Here is a 21,229-nt window from a genome sequence, read left to right on the forward strand (position 1 = left end):
ACATGGCATTTATGGTTTAGAAAACAGAAGTCATGTTCTGCTGAAATAATTTTCAAATGAGAAATACAGACTAAACTGTATTCTCTTCAGTGGTCGAATCTATACTCAGAAAATTGTGTACCACAGCAATTGTCTCAAATCCCATTTCCATTGCTGTGAATGCCACCTTAGGGCAGTGTGCTTGGACTTAGGCATCTAGGTACAATATGGGAAATTTGTTTAACATGCAGAAATCCTGAGGCCTGGGGTGGGGACTGCAAAGGTGATCAGAACTCATCAGCTCTCATGCGAAAGGAATGGAGAATTAATGCATAGATAATAAAGAAGGACCATTAAACATTGACAGACCTTTGATGTGTTACTGCATTTGAATTCCCTGCATTATTTCAGACCCAACTGCAAAGTCATTCTCTAATGAAGGATACCACACTTTTCTACCAATATTCATAATATAGGCATTTCTAGCAATTTTTAACCCAGGCGTTCAAGAATCTGAAAATGGGTTGCAAGGATATTATTACAAAAGTTTGGAAGAGGTCACCAGGGTGATCTGTCCAACATCCTATAGTGAGGAAAATGAAGCAGAGAGGATATGCATGTTACCTTAGGGCAGAAGACCAATTCGAGAGTCAGAGTCCAAGCCTTCAGTGTTCTCTCAAGTCATCAAAGTACTTAATGTTTTGTGTTCTGTGTGTGTGTGTGTGTGTGTGTGTGTGTGTATGTTTACTCAGGAAAAGCATATGGAATTAATTTCAAACATATTTTGGGCAAGTGCTATTCAAAAGATAAATTGCTTTGTAGAGACAGAAGAAGAGAAATTGTACTTTTTTTCAATTCCTACTATAGGATAGATATTGGCCCATTTAGCGAGGAAACACACTGAGGGCTAGTTTATAAGCTTCATAAGATCATTTTCTGGAGCTTGAGTACATGGTTAATACTCAATGAGTTCAATGTATGCAGTTTAGTCTCAAAATCACAATTACTAAATCTTTAATAAAATATAAAGTTACTCAATTTATTTTTCAAAGTTGTGTATACTACTCACCAAATTTTCATTCCTTTAAAAAAATACTTTGTGGTTTGCTATTTTCAAAATATAATAGCCACATGGTAGATACTACATGAAGGTATAAAAATACACAATTAAGAATACATATTGTAATATTAGAAACTTCTCAGTTTATATAATCATATATGCATGTATGTTAAAATATAATTTTGAATATATAAGTCCATTCATAAACTTATAAACAAAACTTTCTTAATTGAATTTTTTTTTTGTTCTCTATTGTTTAAGACTCTCATTCTCATTCATCACTTTTTTCCATTGAAACTATTTCCCACCAATGGAGAATTCCTTTCCCTAGAAGCTAGTACAGTGACATGCTGACAGACCACTCACTATTTGCTGAATTAATGTTTAAATTGAATTACTACAGCTCATTGCCATACAAATCTTGTTTTTACCTTATAACTTAACTCAGAATGTTATTTGATTCTCTTTAATGGTGGGGATTGTCATGTTTTTTAAATATTCCTATTTTTTCCTAATGGTGGTATTATAAATGTAGGCCTCGTTCTTTTTAAGACTGATATAAGATAAAGAACATTATGGTATTTTAACTGTTTTCCATTTTCCTCAGAGAACTGCTGGCTTTCCTATGCTGTGTACTTTTTTTTTTTTTTTACCTTAAGATTAATTGTAAGTTCATATTTGGAAGATTTATAATACACAGGGACATGTTCTTGGGTATCCATGAGGGATTAGTTCCAGACCCCCACAGACACCAAAATCCAAGGATGCTCTAGTCCAGCCGTGGGCAAACTACGGCCCGCGGGCCAGATCCGGCTGTTCTATCCGGTTCTCTTGCTCTCCCCTCCGCTCCTTTACTTTGAATTTATATTAGTTCACACAAACACTCCATCCATGCTTTTGTTCCGGCCCTCCGGTCCAGTTTAAGAACCCATTGTGGCCCTCAAGTCAAAAAGTTTGCCCACCCCTGCTCTAGTCTCTTACATAAATGACAGAACACTTGCATATAACCCATACACATCCTTCTGCCTACTTTACATCATCTGTAGAATACTTATAATACCTAATGCAATGTAAATGCTATGTAAATAGTTGTTATACTGAGGCACTCAGGGATCAACTTTCTGGAATTCTTTTTCAAAAATTTGCAGTCCGACGTTGGTTGAATCCCAGAATTCCTTACAGCCAACTGTATTGGAAAATACCCTTATTTAGATTATTAATAACTTGCAATAGGTTGAATTAACTCAAAGAAAACAACTTTCCAGATCCAATAAGCTGAAGAATAGTGTTAACTGGAAAAACTGTTCACATTCATGTTTGTTTTTAAAATGCCGTTCAGCATGGTGGCTTCTTTGAGGGTTCCACTGTGCAGTGTCACAAAGTGTCCCATAAAGTAGTGCAGCTCCAGTGAAAAGACTCAGTTGATGAGTCTTTTCCCAAATACTTCAGCTTTCCCATTTCCACTTTGCTCCTTTTGCTCCGTAACGCTTTCAGTACCTGCCCAGGGCTCCTTCCTGTCTCTGCTGTTTGAAAAAGGTCAGGAGCAGCCCTAGCCGGTTTGGCTCAGTGGATAGAGCATCCGCCTACAGCCTGAAGGGGTCCCTGGTAGTTCTGGTCCAGGGCACATGCCTTCTGGTTGCGGGCTGGATCCCCAGTAGGGGGCGTGCAGGAGGTAGCTGATCAATGATTCTCATCATTGATGTTTCTCTCTCTCCGCCTCTGAAATCAATACAGATAAATTTTTTTTTTTTTTAAAGGATAGACACAGCCTTTGGTACACAATGTCTTTCCTCAGGCCTGACATACATAGCAAATGAGAGAAAATCACTCCTACAACTGGATGCCTAAAAAAAAAAAAAAAAAAATTCAGATTCCCCCCCCCCCCTTTCTGGCTCCTTTTGAGTTAAAGGCAAAGGCAATAAGCCAATAAGCATGGTGAGACAGTAAATGGGAACTGACATACACAAGCGATAAACCCCGACTTTCTTCCTGACAATCAATACATAGGGATGGGCTAGCTTTCACACTATAAAAGATCAGAGAATAGATTTCGAGCTGTAAGCAACCTTAGGGGCCATCAAATTTTCAGAACCTTTTGATTTTCAAAATACTTGAGGACTTGACCAAAACGTTTGTTTTTGAGGGATTAAGGTTCAGTTTTGACCCAGTATAACGCAGAGAATTTAATGGAGGATGGTCACAGGAGGATTTAAAAATGTAATCCTGCGAACCGTTCCTCCCTCACTTGGGAGGACTGAGGGTCAGTTCCCAGCTGCAGGGCTTAGTCCATCTTGGTCCCGCAGCGCAGCGGTCAGCGGTCAGGGCGCTGCCCCCAGCATGCTGCCCAGCAGCCACTCTGTTCTCAACGTGCCATGAGCTTGCAATCAGGTACTCGCTAGGGTCAAAGCCCTCACGGTCTTTTGATGATCAACAGGAACTCGGGTTTTGCTCTATGCAGGCCCTTTACGTGTGGTTCTCGAGTGTGGGTCTAGGGGAGTTTTGACAGCTTAATGTGCAGGCAGGAATTCGTTTTCCTTTTCCTAATCCAAAGGGTAACAGGGACACAGGTGAATTGTGAAGTTGGCATGCGGGAAATTGACCCACCACGGTCCCCCTCCTTGGAGCGCGCAGCAACCACGTGGGAAGCAGGTGGCAAAGGTCCCCGGCCCCTTTCCCATCACCTTCACTCCCGAGACACCTGTGGCAGGTGGTCTGACCCCGCGCTGGGTGCCAAATCACATGCCACAGCTGCAAAGGACGGTCCGCCCCGGGAAAGCAGGTGATGGAGCGAGGGCACGGCGGCGGCCAAGTGCCCATCCTAACCCGGAGGACAGCCTAGGATGCAGCCTAGAGCCGCATCCTCACCCGGGCGCGTGAAAAGCATAAAGCACCCCGCTTCTTGGGCTGAGTCCCTGAAGCCCGTCGCTCCCCTCCGCATCCTCCCCCCACCCCCCGCACCTGTTGGACAGCCTCCCCAAGAGCCTTCTTGCCCGAGTGCTTTGGAAACTGTCCACGGAAACCCAGAGGCCAGGGAATGTGACGGGCGACCATAAGTATGCAGCAGAGAGGGAGTCCGAATAGAGGACACATGGGGCCTTGCCTGGCGGGGGTCGGGGATGCCGAGTCCGGCCCCCGCCACCATGGTCGCGCGGCCGGTGCCAAGACGGGGCGGGCGGCGCCGTCGCACTCCGGGCACCGCGCCTGCAAAAGGGGCTCCGGGCGGCCGGACGGGCAGCTCGCAGACAGCGGGCAGCGCGCGCAGCGGCCGCCCCCCCGGGGCTGCCCCGCCGACCTCCCGCCCGCCGCCGCCGCAGCTCCCGGTCCGCCCCCGCCGGGCCCCGGCCCCGAGCCCCGCAGGCGCCCGCCGTCCCCGGCCGCGCGGCCCGGCGCCGTGGAGCCCGCGGCGGCGCGGGAAGGGCCCGCGCGCCACGCCGACGTCCGGAAGAAGATGGCGGCCGCCCTGGCGGCGGCGGCGGCGGCGGCCTCGCAAGCGCCGCTGACGCCACTGGAGCGCGCCGGCCGGCGGGCGGCGGAGGGCAGCGGCGGCGGCGGCGGCCCGGGCTCCGGCGAGGGGCGGGGCGAGGCGGCGAGGGGGCCGGCCGGGGGCGGAGGCGGAGGCCGGGCGGGCTCCTGGCGGGAGGCGGCGGGGCTGGTGTGCGCGCGGAACATGGCGGGCGTCGGCGACGCGGTGCCGGCAGCGGGCAGCCGTGGAGGCGCGGACGGCCCCGAGAGGGACGGCGGCGGGACGGCGGAGCAGCCGGGCGGCGGGCATGGGCCCCCGCCGGCGCCGCAGCTCACGGAGACGCTGGGCTTCTACGAAAGCGACCGGCGGCGGGAGCGGCGCCGCGGCCGCGCAGGTGAGCGGGCGGCGGGTGGCGGGCGGCGGGCGGCGCTAGGCCGCGGCGGGGGCGCCGGGCGGGGCCCCCGGGGCTGTGGGCGCGGGGCCGAGGCTCCCGGGGCGGCTGACAGCTCCGGGGGGGTCCGCATCGAGCGAGGCAGGTGTGTCCGAGCGGGAGCTGCAGCCCGGCCAGCGGGTCGGGGCCACCTCCCTGACCTCCTCCAATTAGACCGGGTGTCCGAGCCCGGCAGGTCGGCGAGCATCTCCCGGTCCCCGGGAGCTCCCACTGCCAGGCTCCGGGCAGCTGTCAGGATCTCCCCGCCAAGGTGACTTCTGTTGTGTATTTCAGCGAACTTGAGCCACAGAAACCTGTTACCGCGCCCTGCACCGCGTCTTCCGCAGCCGCCTCTAGCCCTGTGGCCGTGACCGTGAAGTTCAGTACTTTTACCCAGAACAGAAATAGTTAGCGCTCTTCAAAATGTAACCTGTGAACTTTTCCCAAACAGAAACTTATGCCACTTAAAAAAAAAAAAAAAAAAATGGCTGCAGAAGCAAAGATGCACTTGCGAATCCTACTGTCAGTGACGGGTTTTAAGCATATTGTTGTTATTTCTTTCAGCTATCGGATTTTATTTTGGTTTTCAAAGCGTGTTTTTAAAAATTGCTTTTGCATGGATGTTGCTGTTGCATAGTAGGCTTGAAAAAGAAAAAAAAACACACACAAGGTTTTGAGATGTATGTTTCATTGACTGTAGAGAGGGATCCCAATCTAGTAATTCTTACATAAGTCTGAATTTTGAACAGCAACCAAACCAGAACTCCGTTAAATTCCTCCCCCCCACCCCCAATAGCTTCTGGTGCACAATAAGGGCTTTATTAGCCGTTATTTTCTGCAGTTCATACAAATAAATGTTTAAGTCATAAGGTTTATGCATTGATTGTAGGGGGGTATTGAAAATGTAGGCTGATCAGGTGAGATCCTGATTGACTTGCTAATTTACAGGAGACATAGGTTAGATTTTGAAGAGGTCCATATCGTTGAAAAATTAAGTACAGACTGTACGCTGTTCAGTCTTTTTCAATTAGCCACTTAAAAGTTCTCAACTCTATTTGGTTTAGTCGTCAGTCAAACATTTGCTTGCAAGAGTACTTTCTGAATTGGCAGAGTCTAAGTAAGACAGAGTATTAAATCTCTCAGCTGTCTGTTTACTTACTTAGACTTGACGGTTAAAAAGTACTCTGGGCCCTGGTTAGAGTACCCTGAGTACTCAGTTGGTTAGAGCCTCACCCATATATGCCAAGGTTGCAGGTTCGATCCCGGGTCAGGGCACATAGAAGAATCAACCAATGAAGCATAAAATAAGTGAAACAACAAATTGATGTTTCTCTCTCTCTCTCTCTCTCTCTTTCTCTCAGTAAATACATTTTAAAAAAAGAAAGCACTCTGATGCAAATAGAAATAAATTAGCCAAGTGTCACTATAATTTCTTTAAAATATATCTGAGTTTCAGGAAAGCCAATATTATAAAAGCCTTTTTTTTATTGTTGTTTCTTTACATGCACAGAAAATGAAGTTGTCAGGATCCTTTTGATGAGCCAGATGTTAGGCCCTTGTGGGAACCCCTAACACCCCTTCCCTGGCTCTTCCTGGATGGGTCTGGATGCCCATGGACTTCCATAGACTTCATCACACCACGCACCCATTCTTCATTAACATGGGTTACTGAGCAGGGTTTCCTTAACATGTTTGAAGCTGGGCTTTTAACCCATAGTTGCAAAAAGTCGTTATCAGAGAACAGGCCCAGCTTTAGTTGGCGGGGTGGTCTTCCTTGTTTCCCCAGTTCCCTGACTTACGTGTGAGGAGAGATGACAGTGACAGCATTTGGGGATCGGGACTTAGGTGAGAACCCCGGGAATTTTTCAGATGCAGTCACCAGCCAGTGCTGGTCCATCTGGGCCTCCACATGGGCCCCTTATTCTTCCTCCCATGTTTCTCTCTGCTTTGCTTGTCCCACAGCTCTTGCCACTGCAGGTGCCCACCTTCTAACTCTGGTGCCACATTGGTCGGAGACATCCCCCCGAGATTAGAATTCTTCCAGCATCCTTAAACGCCCAGGCTTCAAGTGGCCTCTGCATTCACCCTGACCCTCCGGCATCGCTCCCTTCCACTGCTGGGTAACCTTTCCTTGTCTTCTGTGCAGAATTAGAAAACTACCCTAGGGGCTGGCTTGGGCCACTCACAACCTTTGAGTGGCACCACCTAGCTCCCGTGAGAAGCATTTGTCCCAGAATCAGCAGTCTTCCCAGCCGAGGGGCTTGCACGGAAGGTGCTGCTTATTCATTTTTTATGTCCTGGTGCTGTCTCTGATTCCCTAGTGCCCTCTCCCCAAATCAGAGCAGCCTTTGTCTTTCCTTTGGTGTCTTGGGGACCTGACCATTAGTGAGTTGCAAAGTCCCCTTTAGCCTTTCTCCCAAGGAATTAGGGCTCTTATAAATGAAGATGTTTGTTGGCTGTCCTAAGACCCTAGGACTCCATAAATGACTATACAGATTAGGTGCTTATCCAAACCACCCCCTCTCAGAGGGAAATAATGCAAAACATGGTGTTTGATATTCATTTTTAAATATTTGTCCTTATTAATGTATATGTATAGAAGATAAATATGAATATTAGTGCCTATGCACGGCTGTGTATACCTACACGTATATCTACATTAAGCCTATGCTTTGTTTTTGTTTGTCTTTTCAAGCTCTCTTAATCACTTGGTTCTCTGAACTTCCTTTTTAGCTTATGTGTTGCCTAGCATTGGACTGAAACTTATACCTTAACTAATACTTATACCCTAACACAGTTAGAAGTTGATATCCCACTCCTTATTCCTGTTTTCATGCTCTCAGGATGATCACTGGGTATTCCACATGGCCTTATGTGGTCGCCGGTCTTGGACTCTGGGTATAGTGGTCATCAGGAACTGCAGATTCATCTCATCTGCCTTCTTTTTTTCCTCTCTTAAAAAGAATGCAAACTACTATTGTCCTTTTTTGAAAAACATTTACTTAACTGCCTAATTGAATGACAAAAAGAGGAAGTAATATACAACTGAAAATATGACTAATAATCCTTTTCCTACTTGATAGGGACAAGACCTCCTTAGTACGAATGTTACAAACAAGAGGGCAGGTTCTATCACCAGCGTAGTTGTAACAAGTAGACTGTTAAGATAGTTATACAGAAAACTGTTAGAAATAAGGAGTGTGAGGGGAAATTTTTGTATGGCTCTAGAACTTAACTGTTGTCCTTTTTGACATAAGACCAGACAATAAGTACATCTTACCACGTTTTTGTGCTTGTTCCCCACTTGACTCATCTGTAAAAGTTCTAAATGGGACAGTTTCTGCATAGCCATATTTGCACTTAGGAATCTAGGTCTAGCAAGTCAACCCTGGACTCAGAATTAGGCAATCTGTTCTTGGCTCAGTTCTATTGTTGAATTGCCTTGTAGGCTCTAGGCTTGCCTAATGCATTTGGCCGTGTTTCATAACTCCACGGCTAAACAGTATCTGAAGTATCTCAGTTGGCTGCCGTGACCATAGAGACTTAACAGTAGAAGACGTGGTGAAAAATAAGTATAACACCTGCTGGTGAGGACGAAACAATGCCTGTATGATGCAGGTGTTGGAGTTTGTGTAGGGATGGGTATTGCTTATAAAACAAGAGCCTGAGGTCGGGTGGTAGGAGTATTGTTTCTGATTGTAACAGTACTGTGGGCCATGCTTTCCCTTCTTTTTAGATGGCGACTCCACTTCTTCATAAGCTTGTGACCATCTGTTTTGCTTCTCTTCTCTGCCTTTACCCAATATAGACCTCTAGGCAGGAAAAAAGACTAAAACCCAGAAAACTAACTGATCTTTTTTAGCAACTCCCACAAAAGATTTCCAGTGGGACAGAGATTTTTACTGTTCATATTTCCTATGTCTTATATTTTGTGTAATTAAAACCTTAAGCTCTTTTTACAAAATAACATTTTTATTAAAATATAATTTCATTTAATATAACCAGTCCTCATCCTCCATAGAATATCTTACATAGTGTCTCTGTGGCCCCAAACTCACCCTAATGGATGATTAAAGGCTATGATTCTGAAATTATGCTCTAGAATCAGTGCTTGGTTTCTCATTTACAAAGGAAAATGAGTAACTGTAAAACTGGCCGGGAAATTACTTGGAGTAACCGCAACCCTGATACAGATAAGGTAAAATTAACTTCTCTTCTGACAAACTAGGGCTCTGCTTTAAGACTCTCTCTTGCTTTCCCTAACTAGTACATGTCAACTAAACAAGCGGTGAAAAGTTTTTCATTTTGGCCTTTGACCAGGTCAATATCTTGTCTTTTTTAAATGTTTAACTCAGGCCCTCGCAGCTCATTGGTGGCCCAGTTTGGGGAATGCTTGCATAAAAGAGGTCTTTGGAAAGACTATATAGCATTGAATGTCAGAATAATGATATTATAAATTTATGAATATCCTACCTCTTTCTTCCCGCAATATAAACAGTTAGAGGGTCTTAAAACTCAAATGGTTCCTTTACAGCATTTGACTTCAGAAGGCAGAATTGCTGTTGTGTTGATTCCTGGTTTGCCTTATACAAGAGTGTGCCTCTATATTGTGTAATAAACTTACATTTAATATTTTAGTGTCATCTTAGCAAAGTTTATTTAAGTTTTACATTATTTAAGACTATGGAAAGTTTTATGTTTCATAATATTTTCCTAATAGTTAACCAGTATTACTTTCCAATTTTTTTAATGGTCAGTGCTATTTTAAGAAAGATATATTTAGACATACTACTGAACATATAAATATATTTGTGATTACTCATTACTTTTAATTAATACTTTCCTATCCTGGCTTATTTGTAAAACAAGCTATCTCAGTAGATAATTAAAAATAATACTGCTTTTAGAGAGGAGGAAGAAGCAATTTTTTCTATACTTTTTCTCAATTTAAGATACCGGATCATAGAGCATTTCTGTGGTAGGAGATGAATATTGATTAAGAACACTCTGGACAAATTGAAATGGATTTATGATTGGTATTATCTTCCTTACATTAAATATTCACAGTTGACAAAACTTATTTCTTCTAACGTAGAAGCACTTATTTATATTCTACAATTAAATAGTAAAATACTTCTATTTTGAAGAGACTTACTGAATGATATTTCTTCATGGTGAGAATTAGATAAATGAACTAACGTTGGTTGACATCTAAAAAGTTAGTGTTCAGAATATAAACATTTATTATTTTACTTTGGAAAAGAATTTGCTCTTAAAATATAAAGGCAGATGTTGAGTACAACAGATGAGAGTGACCCTTTTGCTCAGAAGAGGTGAAATGCCATCACAGTATGGAAAAAGGTACACTAGCTAGGAGGGTTCTTGAAGAGTGGTACCCACAGGTAAAAGAACAATAGCCTTCCTGCGTAATTAGGCAACTGTACCCAGGAGCACAGGACAAGTGAGTTCAGGCAAGTCTGTAGAATGCTAACAAACAATGTTTAAAAATAAAACAAAAATAAACAGAAATACTGTGACAGCTACACTTTGAAACGGAAGATTAAGTAGCATCCTGTAAAATAGGGCCAGGGCCAGGGATGGGTGGGAGTGGGCCTGACAAAGCGGCAAGCGGGGCTCACACACTCCCCTTCCTCGGTATGAGACCCAGGGCTCTTTCCGGCGGTTGAAGCCAGAGTAGTACCAGGTTGTCTTCTCTCCTAAGATGGTCAGATGATGGATGATAATCATGGTACTGAGGAGAGAGCTCGCTGGGCTTGCAATTCAAAGACCTAGGATCTGCTCCCAGCTTTCCCCTTAACTTTTCAGTGACTTTGGACCAGTTTCTGTGAGCCTCCGTTTCTTGGTTTACAAAATGTGAGCACCATTATCCGCCCCCTTCAGCTCTCAGAACTGTGAGGATTTTATGAAGTAGTATGTGCAAGATCTTCCTAAACTGTCTCTTGCCATAGAGGGAGGGTCCTAATCCTTAAACAGGGCCAGTTCTCCCGGAGGGTGGGGAAAGGAAGTAAGATAAAGCTTTTGGAATAATCTACCCTGTGAAACGTGGTTCTTTTGTTAGTATTGCTTTAAATGGATCTTGTAAAACAGTTCCCAGCCCATTAGTGTGGTGTGAATTGTACACAAACACCACCCTTGGATTCAGAACCGCCTGGGTTCTGGACATTGGGAAGATTCACATACATGGTCCCTGCTTTCAGAAAGCTCTGGGCTGTAAAGGAGCCAGCAAGTTAACAGTGTAATTTAGAAGCAAACCCACGGCTACAGGAGCACAGAAAAGGGAGGACGTCCCAGTTTTCCAGAAAGCGCCGTGGCCTGTTTACAAAAGCACTTCAGACAATGATAGTCAAAATAATCCAGGCCGAAAAGCCCACGCTTTAAGGATAGACCGATTTTGAATTCTGGCTCCACCACTTATTCCTGTGTGATGTTGGAGGCTTCCTTAACCTGTCTGTGCCTTGGTTTCTTCATCTACAAAATGGACATCACAGTAGAGCCTGTCTCATAATTCTAAGAGCTATGCACTCAAAACATATTTTTATCATTTGATTTTTAAGGGCTTACTTTAAAATTCCCCATTGTGGAATGTAAATTGGTGTTTATAACTAAAATTCTTGCATTTCTAGAGGTGGAATCCTGACACAAGAGTTTTCTTATTTATTTATAATATAGTTAAAACACTTGCATAGGTTTATATTGTAAAACTGCTTTACAGAAAAGTAGTTACGTAGGCCACACAGTTGTGAAATATTCTTATTTGTCAGATTACCTTTTATCCATGGAAACAGGATTGCAGAAGCAGCATCAGTAAACATTAGGTAACCACCAGCTAGAATTGGTTAATGTACAGATCTTGTGAAATTAATAGTAAGTCGTTCAAGACATTGTGTCACGCTTTGTGATTGTCATATGCTTTCACGTAAACCCTCTGTCAGCCCTTCAGCCCTCCTGTGTGGAAGGCAGGCAGGTGGCAGGTGTAAACTGCTCTCAGCCTCGGTTTCTGCTCTGAGGCTTGAGGAGGGTCCCAGACGAATGTGCGCCAGAGCTGGTGCCAGGACCCCTTCCTGTGGCTTTGGTCCCGTGGTTTTTCTTGTGGATCATAACAAAACGCTTCTATGTAAAGGCTCAGGCAGCTGCCGTCATCAGGGGAAACATGTGGAGGAGAATTTCTGAATAAACAACGGTATAGTTATCTCAGTCTTTGAATGTAACTTGCTTTTTTAGATTGAAAATTGTGCGATAACCCATTTCTCTATCTCCTTAATGTGGCTGGCATACTGGGGACTTCCCAGTGACCCTCCCTGCACCTACTGTGGATAGTGCAGTCTCGTCTCCCGCACCCCAGGGCACTCACTGGCTGTGACTGCGTCACGGCATCTGCCCTTTTAGGGGTGGAGGCTCAGGTACCTGTCAGGTCACCTTGACAGTCACTTGGACACAGAGGAGAAGCTCCTCATCTCATCATCAGTGGCTGCTGTGTCCAGAGAGGCGCCAGGAGCTTTCCACGCTTTCCCTGCTCATCCCCCCCACCCCCCACCCCTTCTCAGAACAGCTCTGTCTTGGTCACTAGCTCTCTTCTTGAGGATCTGGTATCTCTGCCTTTGCCATTTCTGATCTCCTATTTTGTTTCTGTTCTCTGCCACACATCTCTGTGGTTTGCCTTCCTCTTCTCTGATCTGTATGTTATTTTAGCAGAGCCTTTGTTGAGCACCTGTTATGTGCCATGCCCCAAGGATGCAAAAGTAAGGGAGAAAACCAGACAGGAAAATGAGTGTAATAGGGCGCAGGGAAGCACAGGCAAGGGTGATGCCGTGGGCACCGAGCGGGGGAGGATGGTTCACCTGGCAACTTGGGAGCGTCCTCACAGAGCAGGCGTGGCTGTGCCTGTTCACCTGTACAAAACTGGGAGGGAATCTCAGGCCAACAAACAGTGGGAGCCAACTGACATGTTTTCAAGAACTGAAAAGTAGTGTAACTGGAGATTTGTGACCTAGAGATTCAGGGCGCGCAGGTGCGAGGCACGGCTGAAAAGATAGCCAGGGGCCAAGTTGTAAGGGATCTGCTGTCCTCGCTGAGGTGGGACCTTACCTAGAGGTAATGAGGAGCCAGAGAGCCAGCTGCCGAAGGCTATCCCTGGTGTGTGAGCCTGCTGACTCGCTGCTAGGCCAAGTCAGGGCTGAAGGGGGCAGATGGGGAGATGGGCACGCGTTAGGAAGCTCGCGCGGTAACCTGGAGAGAGAGGATGAGGACCAGCGGAGCTGGATTGTGGAAAGGAGGGAAAGTCCAGTGTTTCAGAGCAAGAATCAGCAGGGCTTGGTGAGAGGAGAGAGGCCGAGGCATCGTCAGCTTCTAGCGTAGAGCCTGCTGGTGCCATGAGCTAAAGTCGGGCAGGGGAGTAGTGGGGAAGGTCCTGGGCTCCGTTTTGCAGGGTAGAGGAGTCTGTGGGACTTACACGTGGAGTTGCCCAGGACCGATTGGAAACATGGGTCCAGACTCAGGAGTCAGAGCTAAAGAAATGGTGACTTTAGGATTTAGATGATGGTTAAAACCTCAGACTGCCCCAGGGGAGAATGTATAGGGGAAAAGAGAGAAGGTAACTGAGGACACATCAGAGAAAACCAGCCTTAAAAGATGGCCAGCGTGTTACTGGGACTCACGTTGGGTGTAGTGAATGGAGCACCCAACCAGCAAACACTTAAGGGTGATGATGAGGAGGAGGAACCTCCAAAGAGCCTTAGGACAGAAAAATCTGCCACAGGGAGGAGTGGGGACACCGGGCCAGAGGCTGCTTGGATTCCCGTGCTGTGACTCAGAGCTCACGGGCACCTGGATAGCGTGTGCCGGTGCCGTCTCTTCTCTGTGTCCCGTTGCTTCTCGGTTTTTACATGAAACACCCAGTACTTATCGATACGAACCAATCAGAACAGTCTTTCTTTCTAATTGGAAATCTGACTGAATGGAGTGTGGGTATAATTTTTGCCCTTTCACCAAATTTGGCTGTTCTTGTTTGTAGCTCAGAAGCCTTTCTTATTCTCCCCTTCAGACAGCAGCTCTTATTCTGGTTTTAGCCAGCCTACAACAGATTAGAAAGTTCCTCACCAAAAGTTTTATTCCATATCCAAATGGTCCTGGGCATACAGGGCCTTTTAATGGGACGTCTGGTTGTACGTGGCTTCAGCTGTGCGCATACTGAGAGTCTGATGCTCAGGGCCTCTGAGGATCCTGCGCCGGGCTGGAGCGACCTTTCATGGTATCCCCAACTCTTCAGACAGATAATGAATGCAGTATTTAAAGAAATGTGTGTGTATAATACTTGGGGGAGGGGGTAATAACATCTAAACATGTAAGCCACCTGACTTGATGCCTAAAGAACTAGCGATCAGTTCACGTGCTGGAGGAAGTAAGCTGTCTTAGGCCCGTCGACATAGTAGGTCTGCCACTGAGTCGTCCTAGGGGCTTTGCAAGGGTCTTTTTGACTATACATGCATGCAGACCTTAGCACTCACATAGGTGCAACTCCTTAAGTAGAAAAACAGACACGAAATCACCTTCTCCAGTTGTAATTTTCGGGAGGGGACACCACTACTACATTTGGTGAGAGGACCAGAAGGCCAGCTCAGAGCAGAGAGGGCAGTTTGAAACCTTTGGTATCCTGAGTTCTGGCAGAGAGCTGGGCCTCCCCAGGAGTAGGAGTGGGGAAGTGTCCGTGGAGTCAGGGGTGCTGAGAGGTCCTGGAGGCGACGGGCCGGGAGGGAGTGTGACGGGATGGAAATAGCTGAGATCGGGCATTACCAGCTTGGCTTCTTGTCTCTAGTCGGTCAGTTGTAGCCAAGTGGGAAATCCCAGCCTCGCCTGGCCTGACTCCCCTCATCGGAGGCGAGAAGACTTGGGCTGCGTTAGCTGTGGAGGGACAGAGGAAACAGGTGGCAAATTAAAGAGCCGAGGAAAGGGAGGTCTTTCAGATCTGGTTGAAGTTGTGCTTGGTATGACTTACTGTTGTAGGGTCGGAACGAGCCAGCCCAAGATGTGCCTCAGTGGTATGCAGATTATTCTGAGCTAAAGGCAACCACGATCCTGTGGGCTCGATAGAAACTTCTACCACCCCCACCCCCACTCAACTATCTCGAAGAATTTAAATCAGGGGCCTGACCCGTGCTAAGAGTTACCACCAGAAGTAACTTTTTACCTATCTACATGGCAGGGCAAACTCATAATTGCTGAACTCGGGCAGCTACCTCTGAAGCCCCAAGGTGCCTAACCTGAACCCTAGCTCAGAATGTCATGTATACCCTATTTTCCCTTTTCATCTCTGAAGCTCTCGTGTATGCGGGGTTCCCACACATGCGTATGCAATTGAATTTGGTCACTTTCTCTTACTAATCTGCCTCCTGTGTATCAGATCACTAGACCAGCTGATAGAACCTGGGGGTAGGGGAAGCTTCTTCCTCCCCTGCTCCGTGGGTAGCACCTGTGTAAGCCTTCACCTAGCAATTAATGGACACTTTTGCAGGATCTCTGAAGCTGAAGTTACACCAGTATCCATACAGTTCACCCAGGATAGTTCTTGGACTGAAGCAGTGCCTGTTAGATGACTTGACTCCCTTTAAAAGAATAAACATACATACATATACATATATATATATATATATATATATATATATATGTATATGTGTATATATATATGTATATGGATATATATACATATATATGGATATATGTGTGCATATATACACACATATGTACATATATGTATATTTCCATGTCATATTTACTGTATATATATATATATATATATATATATATATATATGCACACACACACTGTGTACTCTTTACCTGCCTTCATAGTTCTATGTAACCTGTAAGACACAGGACTGGGCTCTTGCAAAACACTTTTCGGACTATTCTGGCTCAGTAATTGTCTCTTCTGTATTTCTGTGGAATTCTCAGTTTATACCACATAGAGCAGCAGTTTTCTCAACAGTCTTTGCTAATGATTTATGTATAGTTCATTTGGGGCACAGAATTATAGATGACTTTGTTTTATTCTCTCATCGTTGTTTTATATATGTATTACCTATGGCCCCAGCTAGCATGTAAGTTCCTTGATAAATACTGTTCTTTTGTTTTGTGTCATTTTCTTTTCCTGTAGAGCTTTCATTGTTGAGGTTCCTCAGTGCTGAACTAACAAGAGGGTACTTCCTTGAACATAATGAGGCCAAGTACACAGAAAGAAGAGAAAGAGTGTACACTTGTATGCGAATACCAAGAGAATTGGAAAAGGTACCTTTTTTTTTTTTCTATTACCAGACATCATTTTGCAAGTTATGTCAATGTGCTAATCATACAGAAAAAAAGAAAAGAAAAAAAAATAGCGAACAGTTTGAGTTGAGTTTTTAAATATTTGGAAATAATTAAATATATTGGGGGAGTAGGATAAAGGAAGAGGCCTTAAAGAATATATTTTTAGTGTGAGATCCAATGATTCTTAACTTTGTTTCTTAGTAAACTTATCCTATTTCCAGGTGTGTCCCATCCAAATAACCTTTTCCAAGGAATTAATCTCTACTTATTCCTTTAGTTCTCTTCAGTTTTGTTTTATTAGAAGCAGTTCTTTTTTCCATTCAGCATAATAAATTAATGTCAGCCTTTTTTAAGGTTTTAGTTTCTCAGACAGCATTCATATTTAAAAACAAATTATAGTCTCTTTAAGAAAAGATGGTTCATTTTGCCTTCATCACAGAGAATATCACATCATAGGTTGGCATAGTTAGGACAGCTCCGCGTCTACACACACCATGTTCCCTTGATCATGTCTCAGTCTGTCGCGAGCCGCAGTTTGCCGCTCTGTTGACTAATGAGTTTGCCGACCACTGGATAGGGGCTTAATCACAAGGAACAACAACAGCCTGTAATTATTGGAATCAAGAGTCTAGGTCAGTGGCCGGCAAACTCATTAGTCAACAGAGCGGCAAACCACGGCTCGCAGGCCGCATGTGGCTCACGAGCCGCAGTTTGCCGACCACTGGTCTAGACCAGTCAGATATGGCAGGAAGCCACTCTTCTCTGCATTGTTAGAGTTGGTGACTCTGAGCACTTCCATATTTTTTGCTAGAAAGAAAGAAGAAATAATTCAGCTTTCGCTATATTAAAACATGTTTTCATAGTTTTATAGTAACACTAGAGGCCCAGTGCATGAAATCTGTGCACAGGTATGGCCAGGGCCTCCCTTCCCCAGCTGCAGGCCAGGGCTTTTCTTTGTTCCGCACTGCCCTCTAGTGGTCAGCGCATATGGCAAGCAATTGAACTCCAGGTTGGTCGAACTCTAGAGGGGACACTTTGCATGTTAGGCATTTATATATATAGATACAACTTAGAATATTTTAGTCACTTCCTTAGAACCATATTTCCTGTTCCAGTGGATGTCAGAAGAGTGTTGTTGGTTTGCTTTATCACATATTATAATGGCAACAGGCATGGTAGACAGTGAGAAGGGAGGATCAGCTGGTTTGGCTGATGCTCTTTTTTTTTTTTATGACCGTCCATCAGTTGGGTAGAATGATGAGTCAGGCGTAGAGTGACAGCCTGAGAAATGTTGCTTCACATAGGTTCTTGGTGGCATGTCACATGCTGAAGTTTTAGGAAGTTTCGTGTTGGGGGAGATGTGGAGAGCTGGGGAGCCAGCAAAGATTCTGGGGGAGAACACATGTGCCAGTGCAACTCTGTGTTGCCCTAGGTCAGGATCAGTGGATGTGCCTGGTTCATTTGTTCTAGACTCTCGATTCCAATGATTACAGGCTGTTGTTCCTTGTGATTTAGACCCCTACCCCAGTGGTCGGCAAACTCATTAGTCAACAGAGCGGCAAACGGCGGCTCACAAGCCGCAGTTTGCCAACCACTGTTCTAGGGAGTTCTAGGGTCCCCAGGGGAGCCGAGGGCCTGGAGGATGAGAAGAGAGGTGGAGGGGTATGCGGGCGCTCTCTGCAGCAGCCTCCTCTTGCAGCAGCGCCTTCGTTCTGTATATTGGAGTTTATGTAAGATTTTCTTAGGGGTGGAGAGTAATGTTTCTTCTGCTTGCAGAAAAAAAAAAGATTAAACTAATTCTTGTATCTTTCTTAGAACACTTTAAAAAACTTGCTTTTCCAATGGACAGAGACAGCAGAGGGGTGAGGGCATGTACGGGAGTGGGGTGGGGGGCAATGGGGGATATGGACATATATGTAATACCTTAATCAATAAAAAAAAACAAAACTTGCTTTTCAAAGCTCACTTTTTTCCTCTAGTAATAAGCCATGCGGTGGAAATGTGAGGACATGCTGCAGAGGCCGCTGGAGGGAGGGTCTGCTGGGGCCATGTTCTTGGCAGGACAACGTTGGCCTGTTGTCCAGCCACAGACAGTTTACCCACCTGCTTTCTGCAGGGAAGTGCTTTCTTCCACCTGGTGGAGCAGATCTGGACTCACGTTCTTCTCTGGGGAGAACACAGAGGGATTTGCCTGCAGCCACAGCCAGGCCAGGGACACACCCAGGGGACTGCTTCAAAGCGGGGAGGTGTCTGTCTGTCTGACCCTGTCTTACCCCTCCTGTGACAAAAATAATGAGCAGTGACAGCATCCCTTTATAATTCTATCACCAGAGGCAGTTCAATACACATCATTCTATCTTCTTTACTGGTAACATTGAAATAACAAGCAAGTTTTTGAGTAGATTTCTCGTAGAAACTTATAAGCATTTCATGTTTGTTATTGGGAGTATTAAGTTGTCTTCTGTGGAAAATGCCTACAGGTCTTGATAAGACTAAAGTATAAATCGGTGCTTTTCAAACTGTAATCCATGACAGGACCACTAATGGGTAACCCATGTGTATGGTAAATTGCAATCAATTAGGATTTTTTAAAAGAAAAGAATAGCAGTATTAGAGCACCTATGCTAAGGGTGTTTCTTTGTGAAACTTTGGTTTCTTTGTATGCATGTAAAGTGTAGAATGTCAGGAAAGCTGAATTAATACTGTTCATGCACAGTCATCATAATTTTCAAACCCTGCTTCCCATGAAGGAGGGTGTTGGTGTTAGGCCTATTTGAGAAAATTTGATTTGGTCTCTTAGAACAACACTCTAGAAGCTTTATTGCTTAAAATGCATGAAAGGAAGTCATACATTTCAGTTCAGGGCATTCTTCTTCACTTCTAAGACTAAGGGAAACCTAGAGGGAAGGTGGATTTCAGTTTAATTCCAGGCTTAAATATCTCTCCTAACAGCATGAATGATACCCCTGTGGCCCTTATTTCCTATGAGTAGTGTTTCACCTCGGGCTTTCTTTATAAGAGTTGGGAGAATATCCAGACATTCATGTTAATCTAAATTATATTTATTGGTTTCCTTGGTGGTTGCATTGTCTCTTCTAATACATAACACCTTACTCATTTTTGTTCTTATTTTCGGTAAATGTTATGACATTTTCTAGCCTTTGGAGGGAGAGACACTTGATTACAGAGCGCTTTGCTTCCACAAGAGTTGCACGCATTGTATTATAAAACATGTAACTAACGTTTGTACTTTTAAGAGAAGAGAAAGATCAATTCAGTATCTCTTACTGAACCTGTTTACTAATCTAAAAAAATCCCAGATTTTTGTCCAAGGGCTAATTTTGTCATCTGTGTGAATCTGAAATTGCAGGAAATGGTAAAAAAAAAAAAAAAAAATCACAGTATTTTCTAAAATTGCCTCATATATGTAAATGCTAATCACTTATTCATTTATTTGTTTATTTTCCCTGTCTTTGTTTTGAATACTTACTATGTTCCAGGTACTTTTACAGTGAGGAAGGACTTGTGAAGGTAATAGCAAGGTGAAAAAAAAAAAAAAGGTAGATTTTGTCCGTGCGTTGTAAGGCCTATGAGTGTGTGTGTGTGTGGGGAGGGGGTGGGGGCGAGGGGGGGGAGGGAAGGGGGTGTGCTAGGAAGTTCCAGATGTGGGAGACTGTGAGGTACACACAGGAAAGGACAGGTACACTGGAGGGACAGGCTGGTGAAGCTAAAGAGTTTCGTCTGGCTTCGGGAAAACTGTTAAAATAGATTCCTTAGGCGTACTTAGAGCTGTGACTGTAACAGAATACTAACAGTTAGCTGTGTATGTAACAGGATACCTAACAGTGGCTTAAACCAATAGGATTCTTTTTAACAAGTCTCAGGGAAGGAGGTCTCAGTTGTCCCAGTAGATTAATGAAGCCAGCATGGACCCAATCTTTTCGATCCCTCTCTTTTGCCATCGTTGGCTTTGGTCCTCTTGCAGGCATTACCTCTGCATGATAATCAGAAAGGAGAGATGGACAGTCCCCTCTTTGACTGTCCCTTTTGTAAAGAATTAAAAGCGTTCCCAGAAGTGCTCAGCACACTTCCCTCTGCTTGTATCTGACTGGCCACGCTGAGTTACACACTCTCCCCAGCTGCGTGGGAGACAAGGACAGGAAGTGCTATGCTTTGCCAACAAAAGGAGAACAGATTGAGGGTGGTAATCGGATTAGCCACCCCTCAGAGGTATGTTTCCGAAAAATTAGTATAGCAGTGTTCAACATGAGTTAGAAGTAAAAGAAGATCTCAAAATCTCAACATGTGCATATCCTTCTTCAAATGAAAATCCATTGGTTGATTTACCGTTAAGAAATTTATTCCTCATGTTAATTATATGTCAGGTGTAGGTTGTGATTAGTACGAAGCCTTTTCTCAAAATTATTTATTTTCTGTGGTTACATGTGTTTATGTAACCTTTCCTATCATAAAAGTTAAAACTAAAATGAAGATACATTTTTGAATTTCTTTTACATTGTAATTCTGTGCTTTTTGGCAATCACTTATTGCTACTATGCTTTGTATATTATAGTTATTTAATACATTTAAAAAAATTGAATTCGGCTGATTAGTCTTAGCTGTCTTAAGAATCTAGTGAATTTTTATTATTTAAGTTTGTCAGGTTGAAGATATAGGTATCGCTGTAAGTATAGAATATTGTTGTGTTTAGGCATAGGCTAATATTATTATTGAAAGAGAGAAAAGTTACTGTCACACAGGGGAGTATTTGCAGTGAAGATTCAATACCCTTAGCTTCTCATCTCAGGTCTGCAGGGCACAGCCAAGTGATCCAATCGAGCCTGGAACCTCCTTTGGCTTTGACTTCATCTAAAATTAGAAGGTTGGACTAAATCATCTCAGAAGGGCTGATGATGGCATATGAGAAACAGGGGAAATGGGGTGTTACATAAAAGCGGAGGAACTTCGTTCTGCTT

The 21,229-nt window shown here is 44.5% G+C and overlaps 1 protein-coding gene across 1 annotated transcript in view; it reads left to right on the top strand.

Annotated features, from left to right (window-relative positions):
* The first annotated feature begins 4,645 nt into the window (after positions 1–4,645).
* The window catches only part of TAPT1 (transmembrane anterior posterior transformation 1), a 55,005-nt gene continuing 38,421 nt past the window's right edge, over positions 4,646–21,229 (top strand). The window contains exons 1-2 of the mRNA XM_080667225.1: positions 4,646–4,896; positions 16,102–16,232. Coding sequence (XP_080523351.1) covers positions 4,707–4,896; positions 16,102–16,232 — 321 coding nt within the window. The 5' untranslated portion in view covers positions 4,646–4,706. The remainder of the gene's footprint in view (positions 4,897–16,101; positions 16,233–21,229) is intronic.

Source organism: Plecotus auritus, assembly GCF_963455305.1.
Source record: "Plecotus auritus genome assembly, chromosome: 1".
In the NCBI taxonomy this organism is placed as follows: Eukaryota; Metazoa; Chordata; class Mammalia; order Chiroptera; family Vespertilionidae; genus Plecotus; species Plecotus auritus.